This window comes from Rhea pennata, chromosome 6 (assembly GCF_028389875.1).
Source record: "Rhea pennata isolate bPtePen1 chromosome 6, bPtePen1.pri, whole genome shotgun sequence".
NCBI lineage: Eukaryota > Metazoa > Chordata > Aves > Rheiformes > Rheidae > Rhea > Rhea pennata.
Window position 1 is genome coordinate 21028640 of NC_084668.1, and position 17061 is coordinate 21045700.

At 34.0% G+C, this 17061-nt stretch overlaps 1 protein-coding gene across 12 annotated transcripts in view; it reads right to left on the bottom strand.

Moving 5' to 3' along the window:
• Positions 1 to 17061, bottom strand: part of LOC134142303 (sodium channel protein type 2 subunit alpha-like) — a 51460-nt gene that overhangs the window by 21986 nt on the left and 12413 nt on the right. For 4 of the 12 annotated variants that reach the window (XM_062579213.1, XM_062579207.1, XM_062579211.1 and 1 more), the window contains exons 10-16: positions 16033 to 16323; positions 14994 to 15341; positions 13367 to 13499; positions 12158 to 12396; positions 9415 to 9588; positions 7861 to 8217; positions 5412 to 5864 (exon numbers count right to left, since the gene is read on the bottom strand). In XM_062579213.1, the coding sequence (XP_062435197.1) occupies positions 5412 to 5864; positions 7861 to 8217; positions 9415 to 9588; positions 12158 to 12396; positions 13367 to 13499; positions 14994 to 15341; positions 16033 to 16323 (1995 nt within the window). Of the gene's footprint in view, positions 1 to 5411; positions 5865 to 7860; positions 8218 to 9414; positions 9589 to 12157; positions 12397 to 13366; positions 13500 to 13779; positions 13786 to 14960; positions 15342 to 16032; positions 16324 to 17061 lie in introns of all 12 variants that reach the window. The other 8 variants (XM_062579205.1, XM_062579203.1, XM_062579204.1 and 5 more) reach the window with 5 other exon arrangements.

The window sequence follows — 17061 nt, forward strand, 5'->3', positions numbered from 1 at the left end:
TTTTTTTTTTTTTTTTTTAATCTTGCTATCTGGTCTTGCAAAAATCATGTTCTGGAGACATTAAAGAAAGACTGTAGTGTATTGTACAGTTAATCAGTGTATGAGTACCAAACTAAGTCAAAGTAGTTTTGACCACAGCATTCTCTGACATTTTACAATGTTATAACCAGTAAGTATGTAACATCAGTAATGGATTCACTGACACACAAATAAATGTGTGTAGGGAATGATGTAAGCACACCTTGTAAAACAGCTTCAGTTTTGTAGAACTAATATAATTTTCATGAATTTAGCAAGACTTTCATGATTAAGAGATATATAAGACATAACAGCAAACAAGTTAGAGGCACCATCCGATCAAGCTCTATTTATGATTTTGATTGCAAAATGCAAAGGGAGGAAATCATTTTAGGTATTAAATTAAAAAACGTTATTTTTTTGCTATATTTGCAAAAGAAAGTAGAAATAATTTAATAAGAGAATGTGTTCTACATTAACTTTTATTAAAAATTGATTAAATAGTATTTCCTACTTTGCTGCTACTTTAGAAACTGAATATCTGGAATAGACTGCTGAAGTTACTCATACTTATGTAAATGCTTCTTCTCCTATCTTTTCCTGTGACTAAATTTACGGAACCTGAATATACCACTATAAATCTACAACAGTTTATTAATATGCTGCTTTCATCATTCCATGACAGCTTGCATATATAAATATATACATGTGTGGATATATGTATATATCCACACGCATATATATATATATGAGAGAGAGAGAGGGGGAAGAGAGTGTAAAATGCTGCAGCAGTGATGGGTACACTGAATTTATGAACAGCATTATAAAACAAATTAGTAGTAATCAGTAATTTTAAAAATACTTCTTCTTAAGGAGTAAAGAAATGTTGTGTTATATTACTAAAGGAAATTAATAGCAACATGAAGTGGCCTGGATCCTTTGAACTGTAAGCTAATTAGTATATATTTTGAACAAATGATGTGAATTCAACTTGAAAAAAAAAAGATTTTTTTAAGAATAAGCAGTATTAAAAGATGAACAATCCTAAATGGAAAAGAAACTGGAAAGAAGCAGTGTACTTAGGACATCAAGGTAAATATTTAATACATGCTAGAAGAATCAGATATTACAGAGTTTAGTTAAAAAGGGTAGTTTTCTTGACTTTAGAAAGCAGATTGGAGGCTCTCTCAATTGTTTTGATATCAAGAAGAGAGTGCCACATTCCCTCTTTCTTCTGGGCTTAGCCTGAATACAGGAAGATTTAATTAAACATCACTAGTCTATTTCTGTGGGGTCCTTCCTTTTTCTACACTAAAACCTCCTACCAAAATTAAAATATTATACAAATAAAAACTCCCACCAGAGTACTATTTTCCCTGCTCTGTTTTAATTAAAATTCAGTTAGTTTCTTTCCTATATACAAAGTTTGCAGGATCTAACTGATTTTTTGAACCACTCCAGTAACAACAGTTTTAGAAAAGAGAGAAATGTCCATCCTTCGCCTCCCACGGCACTTAGTTAACCTTTAGTGTAATACATCACAAAAGAATGCATGAAGAATATATTGCAAGACTGCACAAAAACCTACATGAGCAAGCAGCAGAACTGCCATCTATTTAGAAGAGATGATTGGGAATAGGGAGCACATCATTTGGAAGAATTAACGTTTGATTTTCAGTTCTAAAGTTTAGAGGCTTCAGAGAATACTAGTCATTTTGTCTTTTCAACAATAATTTTCATAGTTTTAGCCTTATCTTTGATTTTTTTAATTTTGTTTCTTTAGCTTCCTAATTTTATATTGTTCTAAAATACCAACATTAATTTAGACACTTACTTACATCCTGCATAAAATTTTTGCTTAGAATTATATTTTATGTCTGTGTTTTACGTATTCAGCATTGTCAATTCATACATTGCTTTTGAAGAGCAAAACTGATATAGATGCTTTCCTAACTTCTGATCCCACAGGCACACACTTACTTCATGATTTGAATATAACTAAAATATTATATCTTAATAAAAGCAAAAGAACTATGTATATGTATAGAAAAGATGTTTGCTTGTTCCCAGGAGTGTATCTTTCATCTTATGTTTTAACTTCTCTTATACAATAAAAATGGAATTTAAATGATAAAAACATTATGAAGAAATATGAAAATTTCAATTAAAAATACAACATATGTTAAAATTACACATACAATTATTTGTATGCTAAGATATTAATAGGCATTGTTCAAATGAACATAATCAGAAAATGTCTCTAATAAGATGACAGCTAAAAAGATGTTTCAACAGATGAATAGAAAAATTCAATTAAACCTTTACAATTTCATAAAATCATAGGCTATTAATCTGTTTCAAACTTGAACAATCTTGACACTTAATAATTCAGTTATCAATAATTAAAAACTACAGAGCATGCAGCTTATGCTACAGAAGTAGTACAGAAAATACCAAAGATGTAACAAAGAGAAACATGTTGGGGTTACCCCCAACCATGCCGTGATGTGAGTCACAGGACTCAGCTTACAGAACAGCTGTGCATGTTTCCATTACATTACAATGGATGGGAAAAAATATACTGTAGTTGAGTAGCATGCAGGCCAGTCCATTTTAAAAATGATCATGTATGCATGATTTGTTTAGGTAACCTGTGTAAGCGTGCTGACATGTTGCTCTGCCTGGTTTAAAAGCACCAGAACTGCATTCTTGACTGATCCAGGTTGATTTTACTCCTGTGAGAAGTAAGAATTGTATGCAATGAAGTTCAAAACATGGTACCCTCTAGGTTGTTTGAATTCTGGAAACAGCGTAAGTATGGACTCCTACTTATTTAAAAATGCTTTTTCTAGGTATGTTACACATTTGCAAAACATAACACTTAGAGGTGTTCATTAAAGACTTAAGCATATCCAAAGACATACTGAAAAAGATAAAATTAGCAGAATATCTGAAGTCTATACATGTATATTGGATTGGGTCTGAACCTAACAAGAAGAGACAACTACACCGACACTACATATACTACAGCTCTAACAGTCCTCTAAATAGTAGTAGCTAAACTTTTAAAATAATAAATTATCCTTGTACTTTGTTTTCAAGGTTGTCCCTAGTCTTTAGTAGATGCTAAATATATGTCTAGGATACAGTTTCTGAAAGTAACCACATGGCAAAACAAAACAGACAAAAGTATCAGTTATACAGCCTCAAAGATGAAAAACTTGGTAAGCATTTTTTCACATGATCATTAGTGTGGTTTCTTTTTTTTAACTGTGTATCTTAAAAGAAAAATGTTTCAAATAGTATGAAGTGCATTATGGATTGGAGCAGATATATAGCAATGTAAAAAGCAAATTCCATGCAGAGCTATACATCTGTAATTGTACTCTAAAGTATTTCAAATCTATCTTGTACCAATCTTCTGATACAAATCTCATCTACATTTCTCATGAAGGTCTTCTCAAAGGATCACCAAACAACGTAGTTTAACACCTCCAATATAACCTATTCCCGTTTAAAGGCAAATCCTGCAAGAACGAGGTGAAACCAAACACTTGTATGCTCTGAGGACCTTCAGGGAAGACAAGACTGTTTGTCAGAGCTGTGATCTGTTTACAAAATGAAAGACAATCTCCTTACTGTCTGCAATGTGAAATATGTGCACTATGCTAATCCTTACTGACTTCACATTGCAGTGGGTTAAAAAGAAGTTCTTAAAAGAAGTTAATAGATAACTGTATCTTAAAAAACAACTGATGTTTGTCTTTCATATCAAATATCAGAGGTGAGAAAGCATACACTATTACCCAATTATTTAATATAAAAGATTAAAAAACATTTCCCTGTAAGGGTTACATTTAACAAAGTTACCAGAGCAAAAGTAAATTACCTGGAATCATCAGCTATTCTTTCCACAAAACCAAGATTTATTCAAGCATGCTAAAACAAAGGCCAGTAGCCTTTATTCAGTTTAATATTAAACAAAAGATGTAGCAGCTACTGAGCAGGAATCATAGCTTCCTTAAAAAAGGGGCATTTAATACTTTAAAACATTTTATGAATATTTATGAATATTGTTTGTTTGCTTTTGAAAGGCCTTTTAGTCATCTAAGGTCTTATCAACTGACAGGTCAAGATAACACACAGAACCTCCATAAAGCAGGCAGAGTAGATTAGGAAACGAGCATTCAAATAGCAAGTAAGTACAGTATCATTGCAGCACTGCAATCTACAGTTAAAAATACAAAAAACAACTAAAAACTCACCTTACTACGTTTTCCAAATTTAAATTTAATCTAACTACATTTTGCTACAACAAGCTTATTTCTATAACCAGGAAAGAATAGGGGCAGTACCCTATTTTTTCAGGCAAGTTAGTAATGCAAATTCATTGCTGGTTCAAAAAAGCAAGCAAAACAACCCAAAGCAATCCAGGTTGGAGGAGGGCTGACCGCACAAGCAGTGGCCACCCACTACTGTCCTCCTGACCTCGGTGCCCTCAGGTGCCAGGGGATGCCTGGTGCTCTGCTGTTGCTGGTCCCTGCTCCCCCACAGGCTGCACAGGAGCCACAGCCTGCAGATGGAAAAGTCTCTCTCAGAAGCCTACTTAAATCCATGATTTTGCTGCCCTCCTCAGTCTCCTGCTTCTGACAAGTGACTATTTTCCTAAAGCCGACCCAGTTTAAGGTCAGGCAGTTAAATTTGAAGTGACTAGTTCAAAACTCTCAGAGGCAAGCAAGAAGTTAATATTTTTCATTTAGTAATTCTATTTTTCTCATTCATTTTCTTTGGGATATTCACCTTATAAACTGCCATTGTTCCCTTGTTTTTTTTCCCATCCTTTTAAGAGAATAGGACAGTTATGGCTCTCATTAGCACCTGTCAGCACCTCAATAGCTCATCCTGTACTAATAATGCTCATTTCCATAGATTTCAGTGGGCTTTAAGATTCAGATGCAAAGGGCACTAATATTCTTTTTAATGTATACACTGTTTATTTTTAATAGCACTTTACTTTCCAGAAATCTAATGACTATATACTAGAACAGTATGTCTTTTCAGAACACAGAGCTTTTATTTCTGTGTATTCTGTACATACATACTAATTCATCTATCCAAATGAAGAATTTGGAAAAGCTAGTTTTGAAAAACTCTTTTATAAATGGTTTAGTATGCCTTTGTATAATGCTGCCTTTCCCAACCTCTTTCATTCCACTTTCATTTTAGATTTATTCACTCACTGCACACTCCAACAATCTGAAATCATAAATGCTTTCTTTTCTAAGCAAGAAAAGCCATATTATGAAAGAATACAATTGGTATACATCAGAAGATCATAACAACTCATTTGTAAAAATATATATATATATATATAAAAATTTTGAAATTCCTACCTCCTTGCTTTCCTCCAGATCCGACTCACTGCTAAACTCTTCTGTATTTAGATGCTCAAAATCAGATTCTCCAACAGCTATCGGTACTGTAACAGTAAGGCTTGGGTTGTTTATGAATGATGCATAATCACTGCCAGCTACAACACTGGTGGTTCCATTCTCTTTTTTGTGATAATTCAGATCTCTCTTTATTTCAGCGATGGTACGGTTAGAAATGCAACCGTCTCTCTTATCATTCAACTGATCTGTTGCTTTTCTTTCATTTACAACAGTTTGTTTCCTGCAAAAAGATTTCTGGACACATTCTCTTGCTTTTCTCTTCACACAATCTATTCCGTTCTGAATTCTTGCAACAGCAGTCTGTAAATTGTTCATTTCGTTATCATCCTCTGTAGGAGAAAGGCTGTCTGAACTAAATGAACTCAGCAGTAAGGCCAGAAAAAGGTTCAATACCTAAAGACAAAGACAATGCAGTTGGATTTTCCCACTTCAGTCTTCATTCACATACTGCTTCTATCATCGATTATTAACAACTTAGGCTTCCTGTTGTTCTCTGCTGTATATGATTTTGGAAATCAAACAGTAAATAAAATGTAAACACAATATAAGCACACCACCTGTCCCATATCCAATGCAGTTGTTTTTTGTGATTTACATTGCTATATGACTATGAAGCTACTTGCATACTCTTCTTCTGTCAATGTCTGTTGGAAAAGTTTTGAGGTCAGAAATGAATGTGTATTTACTACTGACTGAACAGATCCAAAATATTTTCTTCTCTGGCACAGTGCAGCACTCTGCAATAAAATACATAACTAATCTTTGCAGAAAACAGCCTTCTGAGAGGCTGGCTCAAACACACAAATATTTTGCTGTACGTGACTCAAAATGCCCCCCAAATCTTACTCGTCTCTCATCCTCTTCCCCGGCAAGAAGAAATATACAATAGCTTTCAGTTATATAAGTCTAGCGTCTACCAGGAGCTCGACTTGTACTAGGAAAAGTCTATCCAAAGAACTTTTAGAGTGGCAGTTCTTAAATTCTTTATAGTGAGCCATTCTTCTAAGCAGCTCTGCAGATGACAGGGTAAAACCATGCATCAGGACAACAGAAAGAGAACTGGATAATAGAGCACTGAAATACAGTAGAGATTGTCTACTCACCTGAAGAAATTCTGCTAAAGTTACAGTATAAAATCAAGATACAACTAATACTGAAAAAAAACCTCAGAGATGGACACTTCATTCCACAGAGTTCCCTCTTCTGGTTTAGAAAATTTTTTAAGGAGGATGTTTTGTTTGGCAATTAACTTCACAATTACCGTCATTACAAGATTCAAGATCAAGATACTTGTATAAAATTATGGAGCATATCTCCAAAAAAGGTATTTCCAGGGATAAAATACAAGAAGGCACTTGAGAACAGACCATGGAAACATGCTATTTTGTTTTAACGGGAATGACTGTGAATAACAGCAGTGCAGATAAGACAGTGTTTTATAAAATCATGTTACTAGTACTAATGCATGACTCACTTAAAGACAGTTGCTATTGCTAGAAATCTTATTCCTAAAGAATAGCACCAGGACAGCTAATTTAAAATCTCTTTCGCTGTTGACAGTTGCCTAAAAAGATGATGAGAACCATGGGAAAACTCTGTAGGCAGTGAGAAGAGCAGAGCAAAAGACAGAGCAATGAAGGCTTCCTTAGTAAGCACTACTCTATTAACTGCAAACACAATACGTATTTAAGACGACAAACTGATATATGTTACTGTATAAACTATGGAGTGGATCTGATACTTCCCTCTTCAAGAAGAAGTTAAAATCCAGTCTGCTTTAAAAATGTCTGTAGAACGTACTTAACAAGTAGGAAGAAAAAAAGGTGAAGAAAACGTGAAGTATTTTAATCTGCTTTTTTTCCCCAAAGAGAATTATCTGCTTCTCCTTCCCAGCAGACAGGACTCAAAATGGCTTAAATTTCAGAGCCTAAGAAAGCAGCCTTTTTGACAGGAAAGAGTAGAAGACAAGAAAAGGCATCTGTAGGTGTTTGGTAGCAATTTCTTCACCAATTCTTTTGCTATCTGGTAACCTCTGTCCTGGGAGCATACTTCTTGTAACTCCTTTTCTACTCTCTCTAGGAGTAGTCTGCAAGAACCTGAACAAAAGATGCTTTTCTCCTTGCCTCTCTGTCTCCCTCTTTCCCCTTGCCCCATATCTTACGAATTACAGTCTCAAGCCTTGCGGGAGCCCATTCCCCAATGTGAGGATGCTACTACACAGGATCAAAACCTAACAAACAGAAAACTGTATTTCTGAACCTATTCATAATGAATTCAAAATCATACAAAACATAAGTATATTAAACATTTAATGCTAAAAACAACTCCATTAGCGGAATCATTACAACTCTTTCTCTAAATGAATTCTCAAATTATTTTGACTACATACCACTAGGTTTCCAATCACCATGACCATCATGAAGACAGTAAGGCACATGGTTTGACCTGCAACCTCCATGCAGTCCCACATCGTCTCTATCCATTCTCCACAGAGCACTCGGAATACAATCAAGAAAGAGTGGAAAAAGTCATGCATGTGCCAGCGCGGGAGTTCACAGTCGCTAGAGATCTTGCAGACACATTCTTTGTAGCTTTTCCCAAACAGCTGCATCCCAACCACAGCAAAAATGAAGACAATGATGGCCAGCACCAGGGTCAAATTCCCCAAAGCCCCCACTGAGTTGCCAATAATCTTAATCAGCATATTTAGAGTTGGCCAAGATTTTGCCAATTTGAAAACTCGCAACTGAAAAATAAAAACACAGAGACATTATTTGTAATAGTTACAAAAACGATTTAGAAATACAGAGAAAGCAACAGATCATGGACTAGTGTCTCTGCAATACCAAAAAAGCTTCAACAAGTTTCCAAAAACCGTAACTTATTCAGAAACAGAAATTCCATAAAATTCCCAGTTTATAAACTTAATCAATTTTGGACCTTTCTCTTCTATCTTTTGCATAGCATATCTATACTCTGTTCTGTATGAATGCAACAGCCCATTGGTTGAATCCATCTGGCTAGTGAACTCTGACATGGCATATATCTCAACCATTATGTGCAGAAATGCACGAAGAAATAATGATTTTAAAAAGAGGTTTCTGTTGAAGGAAAATAAAGGATTCAAACACTGTCAGGGGACAGAGTTTTCCAAAAGAATACCATCTTCAACAAATTTAAAAAGTATCAGGTCCACAGCCTGAAAATAGAAGTCAAATGTAAGTTCTAATCCAAATGTTCCCACTTATGCAGGAAAAGGCTCATATTCTTCCTTATCCCTAATCCAGTAAAAAGTACAACAGTATAAAATATTTTTATTTTCAGACAAAAGCATAATGAAAAAATATATACTTTAATTGAAAGTGAAAGAAATTACAGTGAAAGTCTCAAACAGTCCACTACTCTTTAAAAATAAAAATATTTTTCTAATAAAATAAAGCATTCATTTTTTTTCCTGAGGGAAAAGAAAAACAATCTTTTTATTAAGTGAATAATATATATATTACATATATATATGTAATATAAAAATATATATAATTTAAGTATACATTTTAAGAGCAGTTCTAGTGTTTTGCCAGCTGTTAGATATGAAAGTAGATAAAAGACTAGGAACATTTAATTATTTACATTTTCACTCAGAATGCACTGAACTGCACACTTCACTGTGTTGTTATCCAGCCATGTTAATACAATTACAATAAAATTATAACTCTTTCCCTTTCAAAACAGTTAGCTGCTTCTGAACCATAAAATAGCACAGCCTATTTAGTGTTAATGACACAAATTATTTTGAAATAATTTTGAAAGTCCTGCTTGCAAAGACATCCTGTGACACTTAAGAAAAGTAACATATACTAATGTAAATAACACTTTAGTTACACGATATGGTTAAAATACAAACATAGTACATTAGCAGATATATTATCATCATTAATTTATTTACCAATCTGAATGATCGGAGAACAGATAATCCATCCACATTTGAAAGAAAAAGCTCCACCAAACTAAGGGTGACTATAAAACTATCAAAAATATTCCATCCAACTTGGAAATAATAAAAAGGATCCATGGCAATTATCTTGAGAACCATTTCTGCTGCAAAGATTCCAGTAAAAACCTGAAGGAAGAATATTGTTTATTACTATTTTATAGATGAGTATAAGCAAGTTGTACCAGAAGACAAGGAACAACTTAAATAATATGTGACAACCTTCTCACAGCAGGATGTCAGTAAGGAACTATAAGAAGCTGAACTTCACCCAAAAGATAAGTGGCAACATCAAAATGAACTGCAGCGCATCATTATTAACATTTTATTTAAACTAGAGATACATTCAGTGACTAGTAAGAAGTAAACTATATCTAACAAGCCTCCTATTTGCTCCATACATCTGCCCAGCAAAACTAAAGGAACATTCCCCAGCAAGATAATAATAGTTGTTATTGCCATAAGGGAAGCTACTTTAACAAAGGCGTGATAATGAAAGTGATAATGAATTGGATGGTAACTTGGAGTTCTTGCTATTGAATGAAGTCTTCATGAGAACACAGAAACAGTAAGTATGTCTTCTCTTGCTAGCTGCCAAGAAAAGCTAATTCTTCTTAGGTTCATGCTTGAAGCAGAACTCCTTTCTGCCTCTGACAGGGTCAGATGAAGCAAAAGAAAAAAAAAGCCTCTGGAAAGGCAGTAAATTCCCTGTGTTTACGTGTTTACTGTGTTTACTGTAGATGTATGCCCACAGATATCTATGAATAGCAAAAATTATCTTAACAACCTTTCTGTATCAATGATGTGCTCTGACTGACAAGTTGACCTCCTCCATCACTGAAGTTGTGGAGTTGACGGAGAAAATTGCAAGGAAAAAGAGAAGTGGAAAACATCATCTTGTGTGTGAGAGGCATTCTCAACACTGCTGGGATTGCATGTGGCTAACCAATCAAAGAAAAACATTCAAATACTAATTAAAACTAACATATTTATTTTGTCACAAAAATATGGTAATACTGATCTAACTTAAAGAGTTACTGAAATATGCAATTGTATTTTAAGAGAGTAAAAGTGTAAAAAAAAAAAGAGAGTAAAAGTATTTAATAGAAATTTCTGACACAAAAGAGAACACTGAAAGATACTTATAATTTCTCTGACCAGAAAGGTGAACAAACCCAGAAAAAATACAGGAGTATTTGATGAACTTTTAAAGATAGTACTACGCAGTTCGAAAAGCAAGAAAGCAACAGCTGAAACAGTATGTCACTATCGTACCAACGTTACAGCTGATTGGGGTAAATACAAATTCCTATCAGTGTGAAGGAGCACTTACACCACAGAGTTTAAAATTAAATGAATATTAAGCTATTTTATTGCTTATCAAATCCAAATATGGTGGTTTTTCTGAGTATAAAATGTAGGCATAATCACAAGACAATACTCTGCAGCAGCTGTTGGTCCTCCCTTTCTTGCTCCTCAAATACATCCTGAGTCTGTTTTCACAGAAGCACAGAACAGTTGGGGTTGGAAGGGATTTCTGGAGATCGTCTGGTCCAGCCCCCTGCTCAAGCAGAATCCCAGGACGATGAGGTTTTGAGTACTGCCAAGGATGGAGACTCCACAACCTCTCTGAGCAATCATGTTTGACCATCCTCAGAGCAAAGAAGTGCTTTCTTGCGTTCAAGTGGAATTTCCCATGTTTCAGTTTGTGTCCACTACCTCTTGTCCTGCCACCGGGCACAACTGAGAAAAGTCCGGCCCTGTCTTCTTCACACCCTCCCATCAGATATTTGTTAACATCGACAAGATCACCCTGACCTTTCTCATCTCTAGGCTAAAGAGTCCCAGCTTTTCCAGCCACTTCTCATATGAGAGATGCCCCTACAGATCTTTAAGGATTTAGCCAACATGATTAAACACGACCATCTTTCACAGAAAATGACCTCTAACTCCAAATAAAGGCAAAAAGATTGAACTGTGTTTAGACTAGCAAAAAGTATCAGAAAACAATTTAAGTGTTAACACCACAATGTCTCTGGACTTAAAGGTGGATATATTCCCAATATGTAACTAGAATTTCATACACTCTAGGAACTAAATTTTTTGTTATTTTGCTATACCAGAATCACTAAAATTAACACTTACAATGAGTAGGTTAGAAGTGTAGCAGATAACATTATGAGTATTGTCATTATAAAATAAATTAAAAAAAAAAAAGACTACGGTTCTTCAGGTACAAAAGCCAACTCTATCAGTAGGCATTCTCAGAAAAATTCACAAGTTCTTTGCCTTTCAAATAATTATGGTCAAAAAACTCAAAGCAACATCCTTCATAAAACTACAAATACAGCAAAAATACTAATGCAAAATAACATCCAACACTTCTGGTGTTATCAATGATACTTATGGTAGAAAGAACCAAATTTGGCTCCCACTTTTCTTTTAATGCTAAATAGAAACAAATCAGGTATCTTTTTGGTTGTGTGTGGCATCTTACCTCCTGTTAATGAAAATTCTATCTGCAGAATTTTTAATATGGAAATCACACTCCTAAATACAACACACCTGAAATGGTATTTTTGAAACTATTTATAGTAAAATTAAACGTTTAAAATGTATTTTATGGGAGGATTAAAAAAAATATATTCCAAACAGAAACTATGTTCATGTGTCAAATGACATAGTTTGATGGACTTACCTGATTTCCTATTTTAAGTAAATTATTGAAGTCATCAGTCATTGGATAATGTTCCATGGCCATAAACAGCGTGTTTAAAATTATGCAAACAGTAATAGCCAGATCAACAAATGGATCCATTACAATGAAACTAACTATATGCTTTACTTTTAACCAAGGCTTCCAGCAATCCCAAATCAAGAAAGTGTTGGCAAACTTATACCAGCAGGGTGGACATTTTTTCCTAGATTCTTCAAGTTCTGGATAAAACAGAAATGTAGAGTGAACAAGCTGATGATAAATGGAAGACAAATTTTTACCTCGTCTGATTTTTCAGGTTTTAATGTCTATCTCTGGGTCAACCCAAACCAACAAAAAGCATTTAAATTAAAAGACGAAATTTGTGAGCTAAGTTTAAAAAACAAACAAAAAAAAAGCCTGTATTCAATTATTTAAATAGAATTTCTACTACAGAGACTTGATGGGAATGTTTGGATGAATAGTTCAATCATCTATCTAGTCAACAAAACACCACAGTCAGGAAACAGTGATCTATGGACTAACGCTGCATATTTAGGTACTTGAGAAACAACCTCTAAAGTACTTTGGAGCAACCTTCTTAGAATTTTATTATTGTTGCTGCATGACAAGAGTTGATAAGACTAGAAGGAAAAACCTCAAACTTCCAGCTCCACAGTCCTCTCAAATGTATGATTAATTAGCATGAAAAGCAAGATTAGTTTCACCGAGAATAGCTTTTTGACAACTTACGTTTTATCAAGAATTGCACTAGTAATAATTAGTTAATTAACCAGTAATAATTTTACTCTTCCAAAATAACCCTACCACTAATTTCCTTCCCTTTTTTAGCTAAGGCCTTGCCTCTTATGTTATGTAACATTTTTCTAGTACAGCTATTGGAAAGCTTACTACTAGTATCACAAGGAAAGGCACTTCTTTCAATAATTGGACAGCTAAACATGAATAGCTAGTATAAAAATATGTAGACCTTTATCGGTTTTAATTAGAACATACCTCTCGGTTTAATCTGCTAATCAGATTTTTCATTTCTTTTTTCACTATGCTCATGTACTTTTTGTTCTATCATTCAGTCTATGTATCTGCAATAGCTACTTAATTATTGTCTTCTGCATATGCACCATGAACATAATCTCAGACTTGCTTGAAGGTTTTATGTCTTAGACAGACATATCTACAACTGTACCATACCTTCCATTGTATTTGTGATAATGCTGGCTATACTCATGGCTCTTTGCCTTAAATTAGGATCATCCAGCAAATCCATTGGTATTTGATATGAACTTGAATGCCTCTTCTTTATTTCTATTTCTGTAGTAGTGCTCTATAAAAAAAGAATGGGGGAGATTATGTTTTGCAGTATTTCTAAAGTTGAATTTAATTAAAGGCACTACAGACCCTTTTCATTTTGAAGGTATTCATAATACATATGCAGCTTTGTATTTATGTCATCTATTACATCAAGTTTTTTACATTATAACATAAATCTAGTATTTTTTTTTAAAAAATCTGTTATTGTCATGTTAACTCTCAAGCACCTTTTGAAGTATTAAAAAAATTTTGATAATTAATTCTCAGACTATCACTGCATTATATTTAACTACTATCAACTCTATATTAGACATAAGGAATTTTGGAAGAGGTGGAATGATATCACCAAGGTAACAAATCAAGATTGTTGTAGCACCAGAATCAGATAAATTCATAATTCACATTTCCATGCCTAGTGCCTTCTCTAGCTATACTTCAATTCCAAACTAGCTTAAATCACAAGATACTCATAAGTAGTAATTTATGGTAGGAAATCTTCGGCAATAGTAATTATTCCCTAAACACAATTGTAATAGGTCAGTCTTGATCTCTATACTCATTGAACCTATTTGATTTAAATTTTACCATAAATAGTTATTGACTGTGATTTTTTGAATTCAGATTTAAACAAGTCTGCCTTAACTGACTCAAAAAATGACAACTTATTTTTTAATTATATTAAATGACCTTGAAATTATAGAGCTGTATTATAGTTATATCATCAAGCACATCTTAATTATAAAGTTTATATTATAAACAGAAGGTTTCTAAGACAAATTGTGCAATGGATTCTTCTGTCTCATTCATAAAAATGGATTGAGGGAAAAAGGGAAGACTGACCAGAGGGAACAAAATTTGAATGTGCTTTATTATTTTATATTATACCTTTGGCAGTGAGAAACTCAGACCATCTCTGAGACCCAGAAAAAGACCTTTCACAGCTTCTATAATGTTAGCATGATCTTAAAGGTTGCTTTTGCACATTTGCACAATATGAAATATATGGGAAGGAATGCAAAAGCCAGCAGATTACTGACAGAGAATTAGAAAATATAGTTACAGGGAGGCTGAAACAGAAAAAAAATCAAACTAACAGAAATAACTAATAGAAAGAACAGAATGCTTAGAAAGCTGATCATCTTATTTTGAGTTCCAAAACAGATTCAGCAATGGAACACTACTCATTTTATTCAGTATGCAAGTGCATGCATATTCTATACATACAGAAAATATGTGCCTCTTTGTTCGCATTTATTTTCACACTTCATCCTCTCATTTTTGAGTGCTTTTTCACAAATATGTACCAAAAACTACAGAATTATTATAAGGCCATTTCATTACGTTAAAAGGTACTTCAAAATGCAGAAGCATTCAGAACTTCTCAATCATTCTCAAAGCATTCCATTTTCTAAAAACACTGTCTAGTACAATAAGTAATAGTTATGAAGCCTGGAGTAACTTAAAACTTTCTTACATTGTCATCAGTTGTTGGTTTATCTATTATCACCTCTGGCAGAAGCTGTCCAGTAGGTGACAAGAGACACGGTGGTACGTCTGCTAAGGAAACCACCCCATTGCAATCCACAGTGCTATGCATTTTCCCATTCACTGGAAACACTAGCAGCCTTCTTGATGTTCTACTGGTCTGGCTAGTGTTACTACTGCGCCGTTCACTGTGCCTGCGCAGCACAAACAGAGAACCTCTTCTGCTTCCAGTATCTTCGAATGTGCTATGCTCATCATCAGCAAAATCATTTTCAGATCCTACCTCTCTTCCATGATCTCTAAAACTGAAAAGACTTGTTCTGCTATTACGTCTGGGAGAAAACAGGGAGCCACGAACACTCAGTAAAGACTATAAGGGAAACAAAGAAAGTAATTTTAACATTTTTATTAAAGATTTTTTTAATATACAAAATGCATGTTTATTTATAAAAATACCGTTTACATTCCCTAGGAATCTTTCTGCTGTATCTAAATTCAGTGCCTCGGGTAGAGTTCAGATATACACTAGAGATGTCAGTCATCTAAATGGGTAAATTAATAGTATATCTAAAAATAATTATTGAAGAGAAGAAAGAGGGCATGCAGAGGCCATATTAGTTTCCATGTCTATACTAAATAGAAAATCCAGACTTCCTGAAATTCTAATGTAGGTCATGAGTTATATCAAAAAGGTATAAAGCACTTAATATCCTTATTCTTTTCACCGATACTTTATACTTGAATCTTTTTGGGGAGGAATTAAAAAGGAATGAAAATCTAAGGATTTCAGAACTTCTATTTCAAAAGAACTATGAAAATGTAATGCTGCTGTGAATCATATTAAGATCCACCAGATCCCAAATGATAACATGAGAAAAGGCAAAACATTTGTTTAGGTATACTCCAGAAAATAATTCCAGTGATGATGACTGATGCAGCATATATTTAAAATGTTGCAAAATTATTTTTCTTTGGTTGTATTATCTTCCAAAGTTACAGTGAAGTTTGCTGGTTATTACAACTGTCTCACAAATTCAAAATATGACTGCTATTCATAGTACCTGATGAGGTGACGTCAAGTGCTTCCCATATGCAAGTCTATTCCCTTCCAAAGAAAAACGGAATCCTTTCCTTCTGATACTGCCATCTGATTCTGACTTTGGAAGCTTTCCATCCTTCATGTTATCCTCTTCTCCAGAGAGCTCCCTCTGTCTTCTTTTTTTCCTTCTATTTCTCCTTTCTTTGGCACTTTTTGAGCTAAGCTTGGATGCTTCTGAATAGCTATCTGAAGGTCCACCAATCCCACCGTCACTGCTATATTTACTCATCTCTGCTGCAGCTGCTGCAATAGCCTGTCACAGCAATTTCTGAATGTAATACCAAGCATATTTACCTACCAGATTCTTTACAATCACACCATTTAACTGTGTTAAGAACGCAATAGTCCTCGTTTCTGAAATTTATATCAAGTAACTTTTATATATGTAGCAAAAGTCTAGCTGGGTTTATGCAAAACTTCAGATCAAATTGTTATGTTCTGTAAATACCAAGAAAGAAACAACGGGGCACTTGTGAAAGCTGCCATTCTAATAGATTTCTACTTTGTTGTCTCTGTCATGGCATAAATGTGTTGTGTGTAACATGTTCTCTCTCAAAGTTCATTAAAAAGAAGGGGAAAATAATAAATCTATTAATTGGTTGGAATGAATCCAATAGAAAATTGAAGAACTAAATACCATTATACCTCAGTTTTTATTAATTCAGTTTTGTAAACTAATATAAACTATCACCGTATTCAAGCTTCCTTAAACTGCTCTTGCTGCTTACTGCTCCCAGTCCTTGATTCACTGAGACGTAAGTATCATGAAGTAGTTAGAAATTTATGGACAAAAACATTTTAAATTCTAATCAAGGTGTGAAGTAAATATCAACATGTAAAAATGCATTTATATCACATTATCGCAATTATTTCTAAGGCAGGGATTTGGTAAATTCAGCACGATAAGTTACTAGATACTACATCAAATTAAAAAATGTTCATTTTAAAACTAATCTTCTGATTTGGGGCCAATTTTTATTCTCAGTTCTGA